The 24085-nt window shown below is 32.3% G+C and overlaps 1 protein-coding gene and 1 long non-coding RNA gene across 2 annotated transcripts; one reads left to right on the forward strand and one right to left on the reverse strand.

Moving 5' to 3' along the window:
- Positions 1-7: 7 nt before the first annotated feature.
- LOC132732390 (N6-adenosine-methyltransferase catalytic subunit-like) lies at positions 8-22124 on the reverse strand (the record flags this gene model as incomplete). The annotated part of the gene is made up of 15 exons (XM_060718799.1): positions 21854-22124; positions 12587-12688; positions 12095-12174; positions 11259-11305; positions 8957-9038; positions 8529-8655; positions 7637-7756; positions 7087-7142; positions 6644-6769; positions 4143-4330; positions 3312-3350; positions 2557-2665; positions 1853-1918; positions 980-1092; positions 8-80 (listed from the first exon to the last, which is right to left on the reverse strand). Coding segments are annotated over exons 1-15 (1497 nt in total), but the record flags the coding sequence as incomplete, so codon positions are not given.
- On the forward strand, positions 15588-19158 carry LOC132732391 (uncharacterized). Its single transcript, XR_009626026.1, has 3 exons — positions 15588-16946; positions 17119-17219; positions 18529-19158. It is a non-coding gene; the product is annotated as an uncharacterized LOC132732391 (long non-coding RNA).
- Positions 22125-24085: the final 1961 nt, after the last annotated feature.

Raw genomic sequence — 24085 nt, forward strand, 5'->3', positions numbered from 1 at the left:
CTGGATATTTTTCCTTAAAACGTTTAACAATTTCTGGATCAACGAGTCGAACCCCTTCTAATTGATTGCCAAGTGTAATCCTGTAATATCAAAAACACAGATTACTACCCTGTAAGTTGGTGCTACCTAGTAATTTAAACTTGGGATCATGGTAGTAGGCCATTTTTTATCGACCAGAGCATAGATCAGCCAAGCAGTTCGAGGACAGGCTGTCAAGCAGCTTACCAGTACTAGTCCTTAACTTCTGCAAGGAACTGATAACTTCTGTACATTCAAGAACAGACATACATTGGGTATGACCGTAGAAAGGATTTCACATCAATCAAAATGAAAGAGACCTGCATTGTCTGGGAATCAAACCCCTTGTTGCCCTATTCACAATGCAACATCTCTACCTATTGAACTAACTGGACGGTTTTACTAATTCAAATAGTTAAATGTAAACTATTAACCAATGAAATTTGGTCTATTTTTAGAGAATCTTTGAGTCATAACTGGATTTTTTATGTCCTTACAGCACTTTCAAGATATTTTTTTGTTTGGTTTAAATTCACACCAACACTATTAACATTAAGCTTATCTGACTCTGCTGTTGCTTCATTTTAACATTTTGATTTTAAATCCTTTTATATACATACAATGATCAGTTCACAATTAGCAATTTTCACCTAATGTATATTTACAATGTATGTATCATTGAAACTGATAAGCACAACTGTTTTATCTCTATTCATCTTTCATTTAACAGAAATAGTAAAAATGAGCCGTGTCATGACAAAACCAACATAATGGGTTTGCGACCCGCAGTCTGATCAGGATCCATGCTGTTCGCTTACCAACCTTATTACAAGTAGAGAAACTGATAGCGAACAGCATGGATCCTGATCAGACTGCGCGGATGCGCAGGCTGGTCTGGATCTATGCTGGTCGCAAACCCATTATGTTGGTTTTGTCATGACACGGCTCAAATGAGGCTCACCAGTTGGGTTGGACATTATGAGGTCTTCCAAACAGCTCCACCTTCCTAGTGCCTGGGGATAATCTTTCAATAATACCATATATCTCATCAGGCTTATGACTTGTTGCCCGCACCTGCAAATAATTCAAAATATATAATAAAATAAAAAATTAACTATGTAACAAAGTATTCCTTGTATGTATATTCAAACAATGTGCTATACACTATCTCATAATATAGAAAATACCAGGAGAGAGGTTTTAAATGAGCTTTAAGCTTTCTACTCAATCCTGGATGAAATTTATGTATTGTAATTTTGTTTGAAAATATGAAAGAAGAAATAAAATTAATATTGTTGAAACCAAAGAATATCCCAAGAAAACTATATATCAGTTTTATTTGCATGGTTCTACAATATAAGTAAAGAAAAATGAGCCGCGTCATGACAAAACCAACATAATGGGTTTGCGACCAGCATGAATCCAGACCAGCCTGCGCATCCGCGCAGTCTGATCAGTATCCATGCTGTTCGCTTACCAACTCTATAACAATTAGAGAAACTGATAGTGAACAGCATGGATCCTGATCAGACTGCACGGATGCGCAGGCTGGTCTGCATCCATGCTGGTCGCAAACCCATTATGTTGGTTTTGTCGTGACGCGGCTCAAATGCCAATCACAAGGATCAAAGCTAAACACAGATTCATAGCCATCATAGACAGTAAACAAGAATCTCTTGTTAACATCATAAAACAAACAAACAAAGGCTGCCTAGGAAGACAGCATGCTCATCTAGTTAGATACTGGATGCAGTAATAAAAACTTTGCAGAAATTTTGTTTTATATGTCCCAAGTATGATCAAGCTAGAAATGACTGAAAGCTTAATAGCTTACCTCAGCTACAATAACATCACAGTCAAGACCTTTGTTAACTCCTTTTGGATTCCCTTTTACTCCAACCTATAAAGATTAATTTTTATCAACAATAACAAAAAGTCATTAAATCAAACTGTGTTTATGAAACAGATATCAATGTCATATCTAATGTCATATGACATGTAAGCATTTGTTTTAATACTGTGCATACATCATGCATTACAGTAATAATGTACTTGATTGTAGACCCAAGGTAACTTCTGAATCATGTAGATTCATCATTTACATAAGCTCTGTATCATATGGACCAAGTAAAAGTTTTATATCACACAGGCAATATCATGTAGACAGTATAAAAAAGTTCAGTTATCATGTAGACCAAACAATTTCTGTACCATGTAATCAAACTATAATAAGTTCTATATTATGTCTAATTCTGTACCATGTAGTTCAAACATATTTTTTGTTTTATGTAGACAGGTTAAGACAAGTTCTATATCATGTAGTTCAATATAGTTTCTTATCATGTAGACCAAATTTAAACAAATACATCACATTATTTCAGTACCATTTAGATTATCATAAATTTAAATGTAGACCCAACTTAACTTCCATAGTAAGTAGATAATCCAGCATAATATCAGTTACTTTTCATGACATTACCTATATATGAATGGAATATCACACAGATATTTACATAGAAAATCTCTGATTGTACTCACAAGACAGTGTTCTTTGCCATGATTTAACCAGTGACCAGTTCTTCCTGTACGTATAATTCTCTGTAACTGATTTGTCTTTACCCATATTATCTCATCTATTCTTTTATATCTACAAATGAGACGTGCCATGACAAACCAACATAGTGCGTTTGTGACCAGCATGGATCCAGACCAGCCTATCAGGATCCATGCTGTTCACTTACAAACCCTATTACAAGTACAGAAACTGACAGCAAACAGCATGGATCCTGATTAGACTGTGCAATGCGCAAGCTGGTCTGGATCCATGCTGGTCGCAGACGCACTATGTTGGTTTTGTCATGGCGCGGCTCAAATAGTTCAATAATAATATTACATTTGTTAGGTTTCTTGTCACACCAACGCTGTATAGGTTATGTATGGTTAATTGAAATAAAAATATTACTCCTATTCTAGTAAACAAAGAGAAATCTTCCAATTTTTTTTTAACCTCATACAATTTGCATAATTATGCATCAATTATATCTCTTTTCTTACTTGTATAATTATGACACAAAGCAATTGTCAAAAGAATTGCTGAACAATTTAATTTATCAGTATCTTAAGTTTATCTGAACAAAACATTGTGTATTTGATATTGTTCCATATTCATAAGTAAGCAATTTTACTCTAAATATTTTTTCAGTCTGATAACTTTTTGCCCTATGGCTGTTTATATGATGTTAAGCAATATGAAAAGTACTTCTGGTAGTATAGAAAAATAAAATATAACATACCCCCATAGTTCCAAGCACTCTCGCCCTAACTCCATAGCTCTACAAAATTTATAACAAATTAAAATGCTTTAAAGTAATATTATGTTCATATTTTCATTGTCAACTTGAGCTGAATTAACAATAATATACATGTATTACAAAAGAATGACTGTTTTAACAGTGATTGACCAACAATTTATACTGAAAAATGTTCAGGATAAAATCTAAATCTGCCTAAAATATAAAAGACTATCTCACTCTTTCATGAAATTGAACTTAGTGGTAACTTCTGATAGATATTTAAAGAACTTTCCTTGGGCCATGTGAGTTATTTATCATTCATGTGAGGTATATTATAAAATTGTAATGAATTATCGCAAAATGAAAACTTTCGCCTGTTCACTCACTATAGGATGGGTATAATGTCACTTTGATATAATGTTCTTTCTTTCACTGATTTTGTAACAGAGCAATGTGTTCATATACATTCATTACAAAGTCAAGTTTTAGGTGAAGAAATAATTTGAAGAATATCAAATATAAGAAAAAGTCATTCTATTCCTTTTTAACACAGTTGCTGTGTACTTATCAAGGAAATTCTATTGACAGTATTTTCATACGGCGACTTTCCAGCTTTATTGATGAGTAGAACCAGACATTCTGCCAGCTTGCTTAATCACATGAAAAAATCCTCTAAGTCTAGGTCCACAGCAGGGGGTTTCCTAGATATAGTCCTTGGAGCAAATAGATCCCACAGTGTTGAAGGGCAAGCGCTTTCAAGTCAACATTCTTTACCACTTGGACACGGATTGCCCTCCCCCAACCCCACAATCAATGTATAGTATCTCATACCTGCCAGTGACCCACAGGAAGATATATCCATCATCTTGCATTAATGGTACAGGCATCTTTCTCATCTCGTCATCCTGCATGGTACCGTATGGTAACTCCATGTGAATATCCCACGGTGGATCAGCCATGATTACAGCACATTTACCCAATACCTGCATGTCCAGGTACCTTATGTCACACTGAATCCACTGAAATTGTTCAATTCAGCCACTTTATTGTAACAGTTATACAAACTAGAACTATCACTAAATGTGATTAATACCCCCACAAGTCTGCTTCGGAAATGAGGATGTTACTAGTAACAGAATACCTTGTAATAGAATTGAAACATAGAGTTATGGTTGTGGGCAATTAAAGATAATTGTGGTTCATGTATGTTGCATTTCCTTTCAATGTGGTTGGCCATTGATGAAGTTTAATTGAATTACTCTGTAATAAGTCCAGAAAGACAAAGAAAAAGAACAAAGGGCAATAACTCTATAAATACTGAAGATAGTTATAGTTCTTGTGCACTGCACTTCCTCTTATTGTGCTTGACCATTGTATGAAGTTGTTTTGAATTCCAACCAGTACGTTTTAAGTTATGCTCCGGACAAGGAAAAGTATCAAAGGGCAGTAACTCTGTATTTTGTCAAAATGGAGTTATGGCTCTTGTGCACTGCACTTCCTTTTAATGTCCTTGACAACTGTATGAAGTTGTACTGAATTCCAAACAGTAGTTTTCAAGTTATGCTCTGGACAAGGAAAAGTAACAAAGGGCAATAACTCTGTAATTAGTCAAGATGGAGTTATGGTTCTTGTGAACTGCACTTCCCCTTATTGTGCTTGACCATTGTATGAAGTTGTTTTGAATTCCAACCAGTAGTTTTCAAGTCATGCTCTGGACAAGGAAAAGAAACAAAGGGCAGTAACTCTGTAATAAGTCAAAATGGAGTTATGGTTCTTGTGCACTGTACTTCCTCTCAATGTGCTGGACCATTGTATGAAGTTATAATGAATTGCAATAATTAGTCTTCAAGTTATGATCCGGACAAAAGAAAGCAATGGAAAAGTAATAAAGGGCAATAACTCTGTAATTACTTTAGATAGAGTTATGGTTCTTGTGCACTGCACTTCCTCTCAATGTGCTTGACCATTGTATGTAGTTATATTGAATTCCAACCATTAGTCTTCAAGTTATGGTCCGGACAAAAAAAAGAAGGCAATGGAAAAGCAACAAAGGGCAATAACTCTGTAATTACTTTAGATAGAGTTATGGTTCTTGTGCACTGCAATTCCCCTTATTGTGTTTGACAATTGTATGAAGTTGTTTTGAATTCCAACCAGTAGCTTTCAAGTTATGCCACGGACAAGGAAAAGAAACAAAGGGCAATAACTCTGTAATTAGTCAAGATAGAGTTATGTTTCTTACGCACTGCACTTCCTCTCAATGTGATTGACCATTGTATGTAGTTATATTGAATTCCAACCATTAGTCTTCAAGTTATGCTACGGACAAGGAAAATGCAACAGACAAAAAAAAAAGCAATGAAAAAGCAACAAAGGGCAATAACTCTGTAATTACTTTAGATAGAGTTATGGTTCTTGTGCACTGCACTTCCCCTTATTGTGTTTGACAATTGTATGAAGTTGTTTTGAATTCCAACCAGTAGTTTTCAAGTTATGCCACGGACAAGGAAAAGTAACAAAGGGCAATAACTCTGTAATTAGTCCAGATAGAGTTATGGTTCTTGTGCACTGCACTTCCTCTCAATGTGCTTGACCATTGTATGTAGTTATATTGAATTCCAACAATTAGTTTTCAAGTTATGCTCCGGACAAGGAAAATGCAACGGACGTCTGGACCGACCGACCGCCCGACCGACCAACCGACCGACCACCGGGTGACTCCTATATACCCCCCCAAACTTCGTTTTTGGGGGTATAATAATGATTGCACTCATAGCTTTATCAATAATTTAATTAAGGCTACATATGAAGAAGAATGGACATGCTTTAACATTAACAAACATGATTAAATCCATAGCTCTTGCTTTACAAATGTTTGCTTTTAGAAAAGAATGTTACTTAAAATAAAATTCTCCTAGTAAGAAGTAGACACTTAGTAATATCAGTGTTAGTTTCCATGTAATTACTATGTGTATATATTTAATTGTATATATAAGCGGATGCTTTCTATAAATTTTGCACTACATTGTCAATCTTTATTTTCATATTTTATCATTCAGATTCAAACTTAAAACTTTGTATAATACTACATATGGTGACAAAATTTTAACTTCTTTCCTCAGAATTTCTATCACAGTCTGCTTTTCTACTGTAATATGTCTGCTATCAGCCCCAAAAGGTACAAAATCCAGCAACACTGCTATATATTTATGTGATGGCAAAATAAAACAATCTGCTATTCAAATGAATTTACATGTAAAATATATACATACCTGTGTTGGAAATATATAGATACATGTGGTAGAAAAGTTTAAGTGTACATATGTACATACCTGTGGTGGAAACATGTTCACTTGCTCATTGGAATCTGAAGACATTGCAAGGGCCATGTTTGCTTCTTTCCTTAAATTTTGTGACTTCTGAGAATCTTCAGGAAAATCTACTTTGTAATGTACATACTGAAAAAAACAATAATCCACTATCTACAAAGCAACTAACATCCCTTAAATATTGAAATATTGTCACAAGTAAATCAAGTTTTATTAACCTGAATTGTTTAGTGTTTAATTTATCATAATTTTTTAACACTTCGGAGATAAAGAATGTTCAACAGTTTTGTCCATTTGGAGAAAGGCCTATATCAGTTTCTACTTTATGCAAAGAAAGATGATTGATCTATGACACACAGGCAGTTCTATAATGTAGATCTGTCATTCTCATAATAATCTTTTCATTCTGTTCTTTTCAATTTTTGAATTCAGTAAGAAAATCTCACCTTACACGTATCCATATGAAAGCATGTGTTCAAAAATGAACAATCACCCAGAGATTCTGAAAGCAAAATGAAATTAACATGGGTATTTAGACTGAGGGACAGTACAATGCTGGACCTAGAGGTACATTGTCCAATATGAATAGGTTTTCTTTTTTTCCAACACTTTGAGTTTAAACAGACTCATTTAACAATCTAAAATGACAAATCAAGGCGCAGTAAGTTATAATTACCGGTATTGGAAGAGGAAGAGGAAGCACTAATCATATTAAAAGCAACACAGAAAGTGTACCTGTGCATATTAATTATAAGATATTATCCAGATAATTTTTAAAGACCAATTAGAATACAATGACATTCACTTTCATGTACTGTAATCATTTCCTGAATAGTTACAGTGCCCAACATTCCACTCTTTTGTCTGTCTATGACTATTGGCTTGACGGATGACCAAACGGACAAGGGCAAATCAACATGCCCTCCTGTGGGGCAAAAATAAGTCAATCTTATTAGAATAAATATAAAACAATTAAAAAAAAAGAAATAAAAATACCATCTGTATGCTTATGAATAATTTTCCTGAAATGAAGTTTTGTACAAGGTTGTGAAGCCTGATTAAGTTTTAGACATTCTTCCTTTGTCCCAAACTGACAGAATTCCTGTAACTGTGCACCTGGAAAATAATAGAAGACTCCTAATTGGGTGAACAGTGCATACAATTTATGTGACAGTAAAATGCTAGCACAAATAGTTTGGTCAACTACTGCTCAACGTCACAGTTTTAAGAGACCATTTGTAAACACAAATAAATTTTACAATTTTCTGTTGGATTATCTTTACAAGTAAAGTTTAACATGACTGTATGTCAAAATGATTCATTAGTTGCAGAGCATGACTTCCATCAGTCGTGTCCTTCAATAACTTATCATTGATACATTTACCATTACTATATTATTTTTTTGATTATTGCTTTGAAATCAGAACTGTCCATGGAGAGACTGATATCTACAGAAACAATAGTAAAACTGAGCTTCCACTTGTATAATATATGGTCAGATTGTGTTAACATGCCAGCCAGCCTGAGTTATTGTTGCTTCAAGTAAAATGATTCCTGTCTGTCAAATAATTGTCAGTTATCTATTATAATGTTAGTTTGATTCTAGAAAGGTATAAAACTCTGTTATATGATAACACATCAAGCTAGCATACAAAATAAGGAATATACAGCTTTACTACTCTACCTAGGTGTTTAACATACTTATAATAACTTGAATTGGTCTCTTTTTATTAACTTAAGATTAAATAAGTGGTCAAAAAACCTTTAATTAAGGTGTCATTATATCGTAACAGCCAACAAGATATCACAAAGTTGTCAATTTCAAGATTGGCAAAAATAAACAACAACAAGTTCACTATAAGGTCAAGCAAAATATAAATAACCTCACCTCCTTGTGATTTAAACCTCTCCATCAGACTTTTCTCTTTAGTTGTTGGGGCACTCAATATCTGCATTATCTCTTCTGTCATCTTCTTACTCTCTCTTTCTTTAGCTGTCTGCACTGATAATAAACTCTGAAATATATTACTACTTTAATCATTTGAAAATCTTACTCCTTTTTGGTTTTTGTGGACAGTCACAGTTAACAAGTAATTTTATATAATTTTAATTAAAAAAAAATTGAAAGAAAATCTTCTTGAAAACTTTTGATTACATGTAGACAGTTAAAAATTGTGAATTCACAAATATTAGCCAAAATAAAAAATATAGCAAGTATTTCCCAATCTACCATGTATCATTTCCATCGTCTTGTGAAAGACAATGGAATAACGCCCCAAGATGATTTCAGAAAAATAATTCAGAAGAAATATATACCTCCACACTAAAGCTAGAATCTTGTTTTGATGTTTGTTTACTTTGTTTGGCAGTTGGTTGACTCGCCTCATCCTCAGCATTTCTGCAAAAACATACATTAGTACATGTATAATTTCACAAAGTAATTTATTTACACATAATATATGTATAATTATAACAAGAGCCATGTCAACATGGCCATCTCCCGCCGAATGTGTTTGCTCATTGGAAGAATGTATATGTAGTAGAGCAGAATAATTCCATTTTAAGAGGTCTTTTGGTAATGAAAACTGATGGCTATAGTGATTACAGATTTGAAACCTATGTGAATACTGATGGCTGAAAATAACAAAGGGCAATAACTGAAAAATAATGCAGGGTAGGTTATCATTCTTGTGCACTGCATCCCTCCTAAGTAAAATCTATCCACCTATGAAGTTTCAAGTTGATACCTCAAATACTTTTTGAGAAAAAAATTGAATTGAAAAATTAAGTATGAAAAATAACAAAGGACAATAACTAAAAAATTATAAAAGGTAGAGTTATCATTCTTGTGCACTGCACACCTCCTGAGTTAGATCTATGCACCTATGAAGTTTCATAATGATATCTCAAAGGCCTTTTGAGTTATGCTCTGGACAAAAATTAATTTTGAAAAATAAAAAAAAGGGCAATAACTAAACAATTATGCAGGGTAGAGTTATCATTCTTGTGCACTGCACTCTTCCTCAATGAGATCCATCCACCTATGAAGTTTCAAGTTGATACCTCAAATACTTTTTAAGATAAGCTCCGGACAAAATAGTATGAAAAAGAACAAAGGGCAATAACTCAAAAATTATGAAAGGTAGAGTTATCATTCTTGTGCAATGCACACCTCCTGAGTGAGATCTATGCACCTATGAAGTTTCATTTTGATATCTCAAAGGCTTTTTGAGTTATGTTCTGGGCAAAAATTAATTTTGAAAAATAACAAAGGGCAATAACTCAAAATAATGCAGGGTAGATTTATCATTCTTGTGCACTGCACTCCTCCTCAATGAGATCCATCCACCTATGAAGTTTCAAGTTGATAACTCAAATACTTTTAGAGATAAGCTCTGGACAAAATAGCATGAAAAAGAACAAAGGGCAATAACTCAAAAATTGTATAGGGAAGAGTTATCATTCTTGCGCACAACATTCCTCCTCAATAAGATCTATCAACCTATGACATTTCATGCTGATATCTCAAACACTTTTTGAGTTATGCTCCACTCAGGTGAAAAATTAAGTATGAAAAATAACAAAGGGCAATAACTCAAAAATTATGAAAGATAGAGTTATCATTCTTGTGCACTGCACACCTCCTGAGTGAGATCTACGCACCTATGAAATTTCATAATGATATCTCATAGGCTTTTGGAGTTATGCTCTGGACAAAAATCAATTTTGAAAAATAACAAAGGGCAATAACTCAAAAATTATGCAGGGTAGAGTTATCATTCTTATGCACTGCACTCCTCCTCAATGAGGTCTATCCACCTATGAAGTTTCAAGTTGATAACTCAAATATTTTTAGAGATATGCTCCGGACAAAAATGTCGGACGGAAGGACGGACATAAATTACTCTCCTGTGAGTGCGGAAGGTCGGACGGACGGAGACTATTTCTATATTCCCCGCCGCCTTTTTGGCGGGGGATAATAAGTAACATATGAATACCTCAAACATGCTATGCTCTTCATATACAACATACAAAGAGATTTTTTTTTCAGAAAAAAAAGGAGATGGTGCTTTTCTTCTACAAATGTCAGACTTCCTTCATTTATAGAAAAATATCTATAACAGTAATCATAAAATATAGGCTTCTAAAAAGCAATATATACAACTTTAGGAAGGCCCATTATGCCTCAATAATGACATCAATTTTATTTCTAAAAAACTTTTTTTTTGGTATCTTGTCTTGTTATAGTATAAAAAAATATACTTATTTTCCATAAACATGAACTATGTTTTGCTGATTTTGCTCTGTCAGCAATTGGTATAAATATAGTGAATCAGTATTTTGTATGGAAATAAAAAAACATTGTTTACATTTTGCTACCGTTATGAGACATTACTGCATGTTCACTGCTACTTCCTTCAGTATTTACAAAATGTAACATACTGTAAATCTATCAAACATCATTTAACACATGTTTGACATTTCTAAAGAATTAAAAAATATGAATTTCTGAGGCATAATGTGCCTTTAAGGTTATATTTAAAAACTGAGAAGAGTTAAGTAGAGCATGCATCAGTACAAAGCAAAGGTGGATATAAATAAACCCACTGAAACTTACTCATCTCTCTTTCTTTTAGCTCCTGTCTGGTCTGCAACTGCTGATAGCTATAAATAAACATTATCTTCAAATTTAAAAGCATGTATATGACAAAGTCTGACACGTAGTAAAATATATAATCAACAAATTTTTGCAAAATTAAAAGCATTAAGAGATTAACTTTTAGGATAACTGTTGAGAAAATTTCTCTCTATGTTTTACAAACCTATATTTTGCTTATTTCTGAACAAAAACAAAAACAAAAAAAACAAAAAAAACAAAAACCAGTTATTTTCATGGTTCTGCATGTTTTGCTTTGGAGATATAGAACCTATAATAACATTTATGAAATCATGCTGTTCTATCTCCAGGTTTTTAATGTGATATGTAGGAAGAGATAGAGCAGTTCAATATTTTCACCTTCAAGGGACTTTTAGCATTTCTTTATCTACATGAAACAATTCTTTATTAAGTAACTTAATTCATCAAGAGACTTTTAGCATTTCTTTATGTACATGTACAATTCTGTATTAAGTAACTTCTTTAAGATGTTTGGTTGGTCAAAATTGAACTTATCACTAAGAGATCAAGATTACTTTAAGTACCAGAATGCTTCTGTTCTCTAAAAAAACTACAACTTAAGACTTAGCTGAACAACTTCTTTGCCTGAAACAACTCATCACTTATTTAGACAAGTTAATGAAAGGTGGCAACTTTAACCACTTAAACAAGGCAACTCACATGTAAGTTTTATATATAATTTGACTTTACTTATTTCAAAAAGGGGGGAGTATTGGCTTGGCTAAAATTAAAAGAATATTTATTTTTAATTGTTCATCTTAACTAAATCGAATTACCTTAGACAAATCCAGCCTGACTGAACCAGTTAAGATGGCCTTTTCTTGATGCTTTATGCTTTCATTTCTTTTTACAAACCCTGTTTCAATAGATATTAAATTTCACAGATCCTTTTAAATATATATAACAGTTTCTAGGTCTGAACAGGCTCAAAAGTTAAATAACCTATGATGTAATTACTATCTTCCAAAAGTTTTAAAGTTGAAAAAACATCAAAAACCTTTGGGTTTTACCAAACCTGATAGTGATTAATATATCTCTACCATCAAAACATTTAAATTTTTTTGGTAAATTAATATTAACAACATTATATCAATAAAACTTACACAATCATTTGCTGAGCAGCAAATTTCTGAAGGAGATTTTCTCAACTAAATCTATATTGGCACTTCTGCCCAAGAGTTTTTGATGTTCATTTCACAAACATAATCTGAAGTACATGGTGTATCAACACCAAGATCACACAGTACAATCAACAATTGTTTCTCAACTTCTGGGGTCATGTTTGATAGGCACAGGCTTCACAACAGATGCTGGTAGCTTCTTGGGTGACTGACCAGAAACTTCAGATTCTTGGGTGGCTTCTGCTTTAGCTGAAAAAAAAAAGGTCTGACATTCTAAATATCTTATTTTGTGTCTGGGGAAAATACAGATACTAGTACTTGGAGTTGAGACCTAAAGCCCCCTTCCCCACATACACCTTTTTAATATTTTTTACATTTTTTATATTCTTCTTTCATCCTCTTTTTAAATTTTCTTGTTATTTAGATGTTGCAGGCATGTCAATATCCCCACAAAAGGGGTTTAACATTAATAAAAGATTAGATGGATAGTATTGGATAGATAGATCACAGACTTAAAATTTGAGATAAATTGAAGCAATTAAACAGACATGTCCACAGTAGAATGAATATCTATGTTTTTTCCATTAATGTCAAACCCCACATGGGGATGTAGACAAGTTTGTGTGTTAAAATTGCATGAAATTTCAAAAAGGTTGATTAGAAAAAGGATAAAAGAAGAAATATTAAAAATGTTTAAAACTGCGGGGCTGGAAAACTGGGTAGTCTAAATATTTCGACTACAAGACCGGACCGATTTTAATAATCTGATATTTCATAGATGTCTGTCTTTATTGCCAAGGGCGACCATCGTTATATAATAAAAAGCCCTAAAAGTGCACAATTTGTTGGGCTAGAAAAACTAGGGTGAGACATGTTCAATGCAAGCAATGACCAGCACTGAACTGATCAGTGGCAGGGAGTCAGGCAACTGCAGAGGTTAGATGGTTCTAGTGGTATACAGTTCTAGGAAGGAAGGAAAGAAGGAGAATTTATAATAGTCTGAAGTTGCTGTGAATAACCTATAACACAGGGGATGGCCTCGGAGTGATGTTTGTGATCTATGGGTATATCAACCAGACCATGGTGAATCTTGTAGAAAATGGATAACCTAGTATCTATTTGTCAGTTCCAGTTTTTGTAACTTAAGTTAAAGAAGTACTGCAAGTCTGAAATGCAGCAGCTACAGCTAGGTTTGACCATAATTTAGCTTGTTCCATCGGGCTGCTGTTCTTTGAACATTTTCAATTTGATCTATTTGTATTTTGGTGTGGGGGAGAACATACTTCGGAACTATATTCAAGCTGGAGTCTGACTGATTTCTGGTTAGCAACGGACTTCATGGACTAGGATGTATTCATGTAACCTTTATCAGTCAGTGTTATGTTCTTATGTCATTGTTCTCATCATTGAAATGAAATCGTAATAGTTGATTTCGGTAATGCAATACATTAATAACAAGGGAAGTAATCATGATATAACATACGTATTCATCTATAACATCTTCATTTTTTATAATTATATGTCATTTTCCTTTTTTTGTGGTTCACTTTGAATTATTTTATATTAATTAATTAAAAAAGATCAATTAAATTTTTATTTTAACTTTTACAAGCCGATTTCGGTATGGTAACATATATTTCGGTTGTGACAAATCAGGGATATTTAGATATTTGTTTTTAATTTCATAATTATAAATTATTTCGAACTAATTTTTTGCATGAAAGGTCAAAACTAAACATATTGTAATAAATTATAATGAAAGAAATGTAATAAAACTGTTAATTGTGATTTTATGAGTTGATTTCGGTAATGAAAAGTTGATTTCGGTAACTTTACCGAAATCAAGTTGATTTCGGTATCGTAACGTACCGTAACAGGGTACGTTACGATACCGAAATCAACTTGATTTCGGTAAAGTTACCGAAATCAACTTTTCATTACCGAAATCAACTCGTAAAAACTAGCCTAGTTAAAATATTGCTATTATTTCTTCATTATTTGATGAAAATTAGTGAAATAGACTTTCAGTTAAAAAATGTAGTGAAAATATTTTATTTTAATGATGTTATTAACAAAAATGTAATTAGAGTTACTTCCCTTTGTTCTAAACATCCAGTTATGTGTTTAGCATTACCGAAATCAGCTGTGAAGCTTTAATTATGTATATATAATACATATATGATACATGTATAGTGTTTATTTAAGATAATTTATGTTTTTGAAATTAAAGAAAACCCGACTGCATTGATGAGAGCGTTAAGTTAATTAACAAAGAACCCTTACGAAGTAAGATTTTTTTTCTAACCTATGAAATGAACTTTCGAACAGGGGTTGACTTACTTTAAGTCATTATGCAATAAAATATACTGCAGGTTTAGAGATATTTGATACGAAAATTATGTATTACATCACGACATTTATAACAAGATATTAGCACGCGACAGCTTCCATTTAAGAACGTAAAAGTTCTGTCAAATTTCCGTCAATTTTATGAAATGTGATTTTTTGGGGTTAAATTAGCTCACCTGAAAAGTACATGCATTTATTTGAATAAAGTACATCAATAAAATCAATAAAAATCAATTTCCTGATCTAATTTTATATTGAAATGAACAAAATAACTAAAAATTAAATTGGAAATCATCATCTTTTTGACGGACGGAACTCCCAGCTTCTTCACCAGGTCGGATATATACTCGCATTTTCGAATAATATTGGAAGTTTTATTTCAACAAAGACAATTTATTGTTGGGGTATGTATTGCCTTGCATTCTATTTGATTAGTTATTGTGTTTTTTCAATTATTTTGCAAAATAAAGGAATTAGAATAATGTAGATGATGAACAATGAACGTCTGTCAAAAAAGCAACGTTCGCAAAAACTGTCCATCGACTCGGTTATTGTGTGATTATGTATTGGGTGGGGATTCAAAGTTAGTGTTAAACTTGGTACTTTCTGGTTTTACAGGTGGTTTCTTAAGTTTTGAAGCCATAACCAGAAATTTTATTGAAAAAAGGTTGCGATCATAATTTCTGTCAATTTTAGTGAATGACGTTCGCACATTTGTTTCCTCAGTTTTATAGCTGTTACTTCCCTTTTTTTGCATAGTGACAAGAAACTACGATTAAATCCGTGAAGTATCCGAATGCAAAAACATGGCCAAATTGAGACGCTCGATTACATGATCCAAATTATTTTGAGTAAGTTTGTGTCTGTCAAGTGTTTTAAATGTTGACGATAGCAACAATAAGTACATATAAATATTTGTATATATTTTAAAGAAGAGAAAACATATTAAAGTCGAGTTGTATGAAGGAAATAGATGAATACACGGACGTCTACTGCTTCCAATGACTGTTAACGCTTAAAGCTGTTGCGAATGTCATTTTTTGACGGACATTCTTGTTGCATACGTCATTTATCGACATACACAATTGTTGCTATCGTCATTCTTTGACGGCTGTTAATGATGCGATCGTCATATTTTGACAACCGTCAATGTTTTGACATAATAAATCTACATGTAAACATTGTAGTGTCAGTAATACCAGGTAGTGAGAGATGGATTGAGTTGAATTACAGTCAAATCGGCCCCAAGTCAGATCGGCCCCAAGTCAGATCGGCCCCAAAATAGTCAAATCGGCCCCAAGCGAAATCGGCCTCAAGTCAGATCAGCCCCATTTTTTTTTCTTTGTTCATTGTCTTATTTAAATGTTGTTAAAAAAAATGTGTGGATTGGAATATCAAATGACTAACAATAGATTACATTGAAAACCAGAACAAAACATAATAATCAATATAATTAATTGTCTGAGTATAACATTTATCTTCACTGTACTAAACTATTTATTGTCTATAAACATATGAACAGTATGTAAATGTCACTTTTCATGTTATTGTCACTTCTCAAGCAAAGGTAAACTATGAATAACTTGCCTTATTAGCTCCACTATTCGATAAGAATAAGTAGAGCTATTGTAGTACCCCGAGCGTCGGCGTCGGCGTAACCACTTATGTTAAAGTTTTTGTAATAGTTCAAATATTTTCAAAGTCCATTGACATATGGCTTTGAAACTTTGCACACTTGTTCACCATCATGACCCCAACCTGTAGACAGGAGGAGGTAACTCTATCAAGCATTTTGACAGAATTATGCCCCTTTTTGGACTTAGAATTTACGTTAAAGTTTTTGTAATAGTTCAAATATTTTCAAAGTCCATTGACATATATGGCTTTGAAACTTTGCACACATGTTCACCATCATGACCCCAACCTGTAGACAGGAGGAGGTAACTCTATCAAGCATTTTTTTTTACTATCAAGCACTAAGAATAGTCAAGTGTTGCTGTCCTACCGACAGCTCTTGTTAGAAATTAATGTTTTCTGTTTTCTCATTTATATGTCTTGAAAAGTTATGTTTCTACAAGTTTGCAGAAAAGTAGACTTGTGGGGATGATTTGGCGGACAGTTTGATTGAAGACATTGGTATACCTGCTTCCAAGCAAAGGTAAATTATGAATAACTTGCCTCATTACAAATTAATGCTATTTTCTCATTTATGCTTTTAAAAGTTATGTTTCTACAAGTTTGCAGAAAGGTATACCTAAAAATTCCCAATAATGATATATGTAGGAATACTTAAGATTTACTTAATATGTAAAAATCTTGTTTGTTTGCAGTGACTCGAAGCATTTGAAGACTTGTGGCGATGATTTGGCGGACAGTTTCTTTGTCTCTTTGTATACCCACCCTATAAAATGCCGGGCATGATGGCGCGGTGGTAAGTGCACTTGTTTTTCATTTTGAGAGTTGTAGCTTTGATTCTCGGTCAGGCCATTTCTCTCTGACCAATTGATAAAAGTCCTTGTGTCTTAAGTCTTTCGTCTCACACCTCTGTTTCAAGTGAGGCAGAAAAAGAGGTAATGTGTCTAAAATGATATGGAGAGTGTGTGCACAAGTTAATTTTTGAATCAGTTTTTAAAGGCATGGTTATCAGTTTTTAAAGGTCTACCTTTCAACAACTTTTCATGCAGGTACCCTGTAGGAACTAACCTTCTCATCAGAAATGGATCAGAAAGTTTTAATGCTGTTGTAAGTAGTAATGTTTTAACAGTTTGGTTAAATTCAGTACACAAAAAAAGTCAATGCAAACTAGCAAATTCGTCAGTTGTCTGTCAAAAGGTGCAATCAGTATTTTTTTTCAATTTTTCGGGAAATGGACAAAGATTTATCAGCGTTTATAAGAAGCTTAAGCAATTAATACTGGCTTTGTTCTTCAATGCATTACTTTTGTTTGGCCTGTATTGTGCTGTTCCATTTTTGTTACTTTGGAAGTTATGTTTTTTAAAAAAAATTGTTACTTGTGTGTTAAAAAGTTGTTTTTTTGTCTTCATCACATTTAATATATGTTAAAACCCAATATAAGGCACTCTTGCTGACAAGATTTGCAGTCAGATATCAATCTCCGGAGTTCATGAGTTTAAGCCTTAACCATACAACATGAGTTGAATTCCCAGCCATATAACAGTATTTCAAGCCCCAGCCATATAGCATTTATTTAATAAAGATTAATTATTAAATAATTTTTATAATACATGTACTGCATGTTTGTAACGTCGCTTTTCATTGGATAATCTTGACGTTTATATAGTGTTTTATACACGTGACACAGCTATTGTTGATTAATAAAGAAATCTTGCTTTATTCCTCTAAAAATGATCCTTGCTAGCGATTTGGGTTATATTTTTTACAAACAGCCATTTATATAGGGCCATATAACCTGTCAAAAATCTTTATAACTAATAATATAGCCTTACTATTCAGGTAGAGCAGTTGTCTGTTCATGTGCAAATATTATTTGTTTATACATGTAGTGTATATGCATTTTAAGTCTTTTCTTCCGGTTAATATTGTGATGATATGAAGCAACATTTGAATGTCAATCAGAGCTTGACTTCATTACCAGTTGTGAATACTTGGTAAATACATTTGATTGGTTCATTGAGTCCAGTTTGACCTCTTTGATAGATACTGGTAATTGATTAAATGTTATTGGTGCAACAAGTCATTGATTGTACATCATTTTGCAGGTTGTTCAAACCCATGAACTGCACAGAGAGGAGAAAGTCTATGGATTGTGGGTCCAGTTCTATAAGAAAGGAAAGCGACAATTAAGGACATTGGAGGAGAAATCTTTCTTTGTTTGTTGTTAAACAACTTGCTGAACCTTTACTGTCTATGCATGGATCTAGATTATACTACAAATTTTGAGTGTTTGGTGTACAGTTACACTTAATAGCCCATCAGAAAGGCCGACATGGTGACTGGTGCTTTTACATCTAATTTGGTGCAGACTGTTTTCATACTTTCTTACAAAAACTGTTAGAAATATATTATATCGGCGATTAAAAAGACCTTTATTGCTATGTCAAAGTTTTTTTAATTTATATATTGTAAATCGAGATATATGTTTACTTTTGAAATAAATTCATAATTTGATTGCCTTTTGTTCAGTAAACCCGACCGCTGTCTTATTAACGGGAGGTAACTCACGTGACTTGACTGACAGTAATATGAATCATCGTAGCCATTTATCCCCAAAGACACATAATGATATTGAAACTTAACTTGTATCAAATATTTTTTATTTATAATTTTAGATAAAGTTTAAAATATTCTTAAGATAAGTTTAGCTATAACGAGGTAAATATCACACGGAGTCTAATGCCTACGGAAATAAATATATTCTGACAGAATTTAGACACTTCATATGCTTTCATAACGCGCCGAATAATGGTGCTAATTTATTCTTATTCACAAAATTTAAGACAATTATTGATTAATCGGAAAGATTTTAACACAGAAAACAAAAATAAGATAATTAAAATCGGAAAAATTTTCATTATAAACTGTTTCAACAGGTAAATTGCAAACTGTGAAACGGGTGCCCTTTTGATCAACTATACCCCAAAGTTTTCAAAGTTAATTGGCGATAATTGTTGACACGCGTCATACCAACATTTGAACACCTGGTGAAAGAAAGGGCAAAGGTTAATTTACAATCTGAATTGAAATTTGAAAGTAATGACAAAAAATGAAACATTTCTCCTTTTTTTTTCGAATATTCGTATTCGTTTTTCAATGTTCGAATATTCGGTAGTGTTTCGAATATTCGAATATTTGAATATAATTCTCGGCCCTAAAATATAACATATCTTTTGAAAAGTTTCAATAGCCATTGACAGATTATTTTGTAAAATACGTTCTTTAGTGCCTAGAAAAGTTGATGGCCAGTGTTTTGACAGTTAATTTCGGATAATGTCCAAGTAAATTTACATAATTTACTTGTTTGCTCTTTGAAAACTTTTACTTGTTGTCAGTTGTTTTCTTGTATCCATTGCGAAAAAGTACTTTAGAAATTGTGAAAGAACATTTTTCCGTCCAAAAATGATGGTAGCAACAATTTGTTCCGTCCAAAACTGATTCTAGCAACAATTTGTTCCGTCAAAAAATGACGTTTAGCAACATCATCAAAAATGAATAAATCTGTATCTGGCCTGTTCTCTGCAGAGATAGTACTTCCTTTACATACAGTTTTCAATCTTTTATTACTTAGAATAAAATGTTGCTAATTATAATAAAGAGAAATGCTTAATTTTTCCAATTTCTGAATGTTGTGAACGTAAAAATATCCGTCAAATATTCTGTCAAAATAATGACGTTAGCAACATGAAATTTAAAACATGATTAAAACTCAAAATACATCTGCTATAATTTTTATTTTCATGTTTTTGACCTAATATAATAGCAATCTTATCATATATATTAAAAAAACTGCAATTATTTTATATGTACAAAAAAATATCCTTGGGAGCTATTTTGACGGAAATTTTATGTTCTTAAATGGAAGCTGTCACAAGCATGTTAAATATCTGCACGTGATTGCCGTGCATAACAATTTTCTAAGCAAATCGCACTTTTCAAATGCTAATTTTGAGCGGATGGGATAACTTATCGGGCTATGATGGAAAAATACAATACTGTATAATGTGAGTTAAAGCTAATTATAAATTTTGTACATGTATCTGTTTTATGAAGAAAAAATATCCAACTTCTACTGGAAGTTATGATTTTCTTTTATAAATTTGAATACAGATATATAGAATTCGACTGCTCTAAAATTTGCCATTAACATTGTATAATGTTTTAGGCAGTAAAATTGGAAATTGGAAAGTTTGTATCTTATATTTGTAATCCAGCAATTTGTGTCTTTCTTTTATTGAACAGTTCAACAATATATTAACAAATCGTTAACATATGTTATGAGGACTCTTTATTATATGACATCATTTTTATATTTTAGTCAAATTACCCTTGTTCATATATATGTTTTAGTTTTTTAATGTTTATCAAGAAATACATGTAAACCGATGGTTCATTATAATCTTTTATTTTTAACATACATGTACATTGTATATCTGTCAACTGCACCTCCTGTCTCAATCATTTAACACCTTATTTAATACAGTAATACACAAGCTTATCATAAAAGAAGGACTTATATTTATAATAAGTAGTTCACACAATCCTTAAAATGTATGCATGTATTAGAATGTCTTGATTCAGAGATTATGTTTCATCATTACTTACTAAAGCTCTCTTTAATATCAACCTGTAAAAATTATTATATATTTCTCACTTCAAGACGTGTACAACAAAAAATACAATTATAATCAAAGGCCAATAAAGAACATATTCGTGAGGTATTTATCTTCAAATTATTTAGGGGTTGTTCTCATCATTGAAATGAAATCGTAATAGTTGATTTCGGTAATGCGATACATTAATAACAAGGGAAGTAATCATGATATAACATACGTATTCATCTATAACATCTTCATTTTTTATAATTATATGTCATTTTCCTTTTTTTGTGGTTCACTTTGAATTATTTTATATTAATTAATTAAAAAAGATCAATTAAAATATTTATTTTAACTTTTACAAGCCGATTTCGGTATGGTAACATATATTTCGGTTGTGACAAATCAGGGATATTTAGATATTTGTTTTTAATTTCATAATTATAAATTATTTCGAACTAATTTTTTGCATGAAAGTCAAACTAAACATATTGTAATAAATTATAATGAAAAAAAGGTAATAAAACGGTTAATTGTGATTTTATGAGTTGATTTCGGTAATGAAAAGTTGATTTCGGTAACTTTACCGAAATCAAGTTGATTTCGGTATCGTAACGTACCGTAACACTGACTGATAAAAGTTATGAATAGGCCTATATGTATATAATTTGAGATTCTAAACCAAAACGAAAGTATCTCACAATCTCAAGACATAAAATCATATTAACTTTTATTAAGTAAAGCAAAAACTATATGTTTCATAATGACATACATTCAGTTCCACTTGATGACGGTTTTGAAGACGGGACACTCGGGGAAGTTGTCGATTTCGATATCTCAGCGACAAGACCTTCTCGTTCCTTTTTCCTGGCGGCTATTTTAGCTCTAAAGCTGCTCTGTTTCGATTTTAATGCTTGTATCTCATTCCATGCATCCGTCATCTTGAGTTTCTATTCTTAATATCACCAGATTCTGCTAAAAAAGATTAATTTACAAACCGACAAAATTCACATCATGGGCGCCGCCATTATTGTCAGCTAATATTTCAACGAATAATACCATCGTTATCGTCATCATTGTATTAATTCACGGATCCGGAGTTCTCTTATTTTAGCAAAGGTGCATTAACATAAATATGTTTTATCTTGTAATTCATGCAATATAATATCCTTGTATTAAAAAGTATGAAAACAATCAGATTTTATTGATTTTATTATAGACAATACAAGTATGTTTGACAAGCAGACCATTATCACTTGTAGTTAATTTATTATCACATGTACGATTAACAAGCATGTATTTATATCACTTGTGCAGTTGTCTGTTCACAATCATGAAATATATATATCTCTTGTGTGATTGTCAAGCAGGTAATTCATATCATTTGTGTCTCTGGCAAACAGGCCACTGACATCACCTGACTGATTGACAAGTAGATAATTTTCATCAATTGAGTGATTGACAAGCAGGTAACTTATAGCATGTGTGTCACTGACAAACACAGGATTTAAGTCACTTGTGTGATTGACAATCATACCATTTATATCACATGTGTGATTGACAAGCAGACCATTTATATCACATGCATGATTGACAATCAGACCATTGGTATCACATGTATGTGATTGACAATCATACCATTTATATCACATGTGTGATTGACAATCATACCATTTATATCTCTTGTGTGATTGACAATTATACCATTTATATCACATGTATGAGATTGACAATCATACCATTTATATCACATGTATGTGATTGACAACCATACCATTTATATCACATGTATGTGATTGACAATCATACCATTTATATCACATGTGTGATTGACAATCATACCATTTATATCACATGTGTGACTGACAAGCAGCAGACCATTTATATCACTTGTATGATTGACAATCATACCATTTATATCACATATGTGAGTGACAATCATACCATTTATATCACATGTGTGATTGACAATCATACCATTTATATCACATGTATGTGATTGACAATCATACCATTTATATCACATGTGTGATTGACAATCATACCATTTATATCACATGCATGATTGACAATCAGACCATTGGTATCACATGTATGTGATTGACAATCATACCATTTATATCACATGTGTGATTGACAATCATACCATTTATATCTCTTGTGTGATTGACAATTATACCATTTATATCACATGTATGAGATTGACAATCATACCATTTATATCACATGTATGTGATTGACATCCATACCATTTATATCACATGTATGTGATTGACAATCATACCATTTATATCACATGTGTGATTGACAATCATACCATTTATATCACATGTGTGACTGACAAGCAGCAGACCATTTATATCACTTGTATGATTGACAATCATACCATTTATATCACATATGTGAGTGACAATCATACCATTTATATCACATGTGTGATTGACAATCATACCATTTATATCACATGTATGTGATTGACAATCATACCATTTATATCACATGTGTGATTGACAATCATACCATTTATATCTCTTGTGTGATTGACAATCATACCATTTATATCACATGTGTGACTGACAAGCAGCAGACCATTTATATCACTTGTATGATTGACAATCATACCATTTATATCTCTTGTGTGATTGACAATCATACCATTTATATCTCTTGTGTGATTGACAATCATACCATTTATATCACATGTGTGGTTGACAATCATACCATTTATATCACATGTGTGAGTGACAATCATACCATTTATATCACATGTGTGATTGACAATCATACCATTTATATCACATGTGTGATTGACAATCATACCATTTATATCACATGTGTGGTTGACAATTATACCATTTATATCACATGTGTGATTGACAATCAGGTCATTTATATCACATGTATGTGATTGACAACCATACCATTTATATCACATGTATGTGATTGACAACCATACCATTTATATCACATGTATGTGATTGACAACCATACCATTTATATCACA

Source organism: Ruditapes philippinarum, unplaced genomic scaffold, assembly GCF_026571515.1.
Source record: "Ruditapes philippinarum isolate M1 unplaced genomic scaffold, ASM2657151v2 ctg10094_1_1_1_1, whole genome shotgun sequence".
In the NCBI taxonomy this organism is placed as follows: Eukaryota; Metazoa; Mollusca; class Bivalvia; order Venerida; family Veneridae; genus Ruditapes; species Ruditapes philippinarum.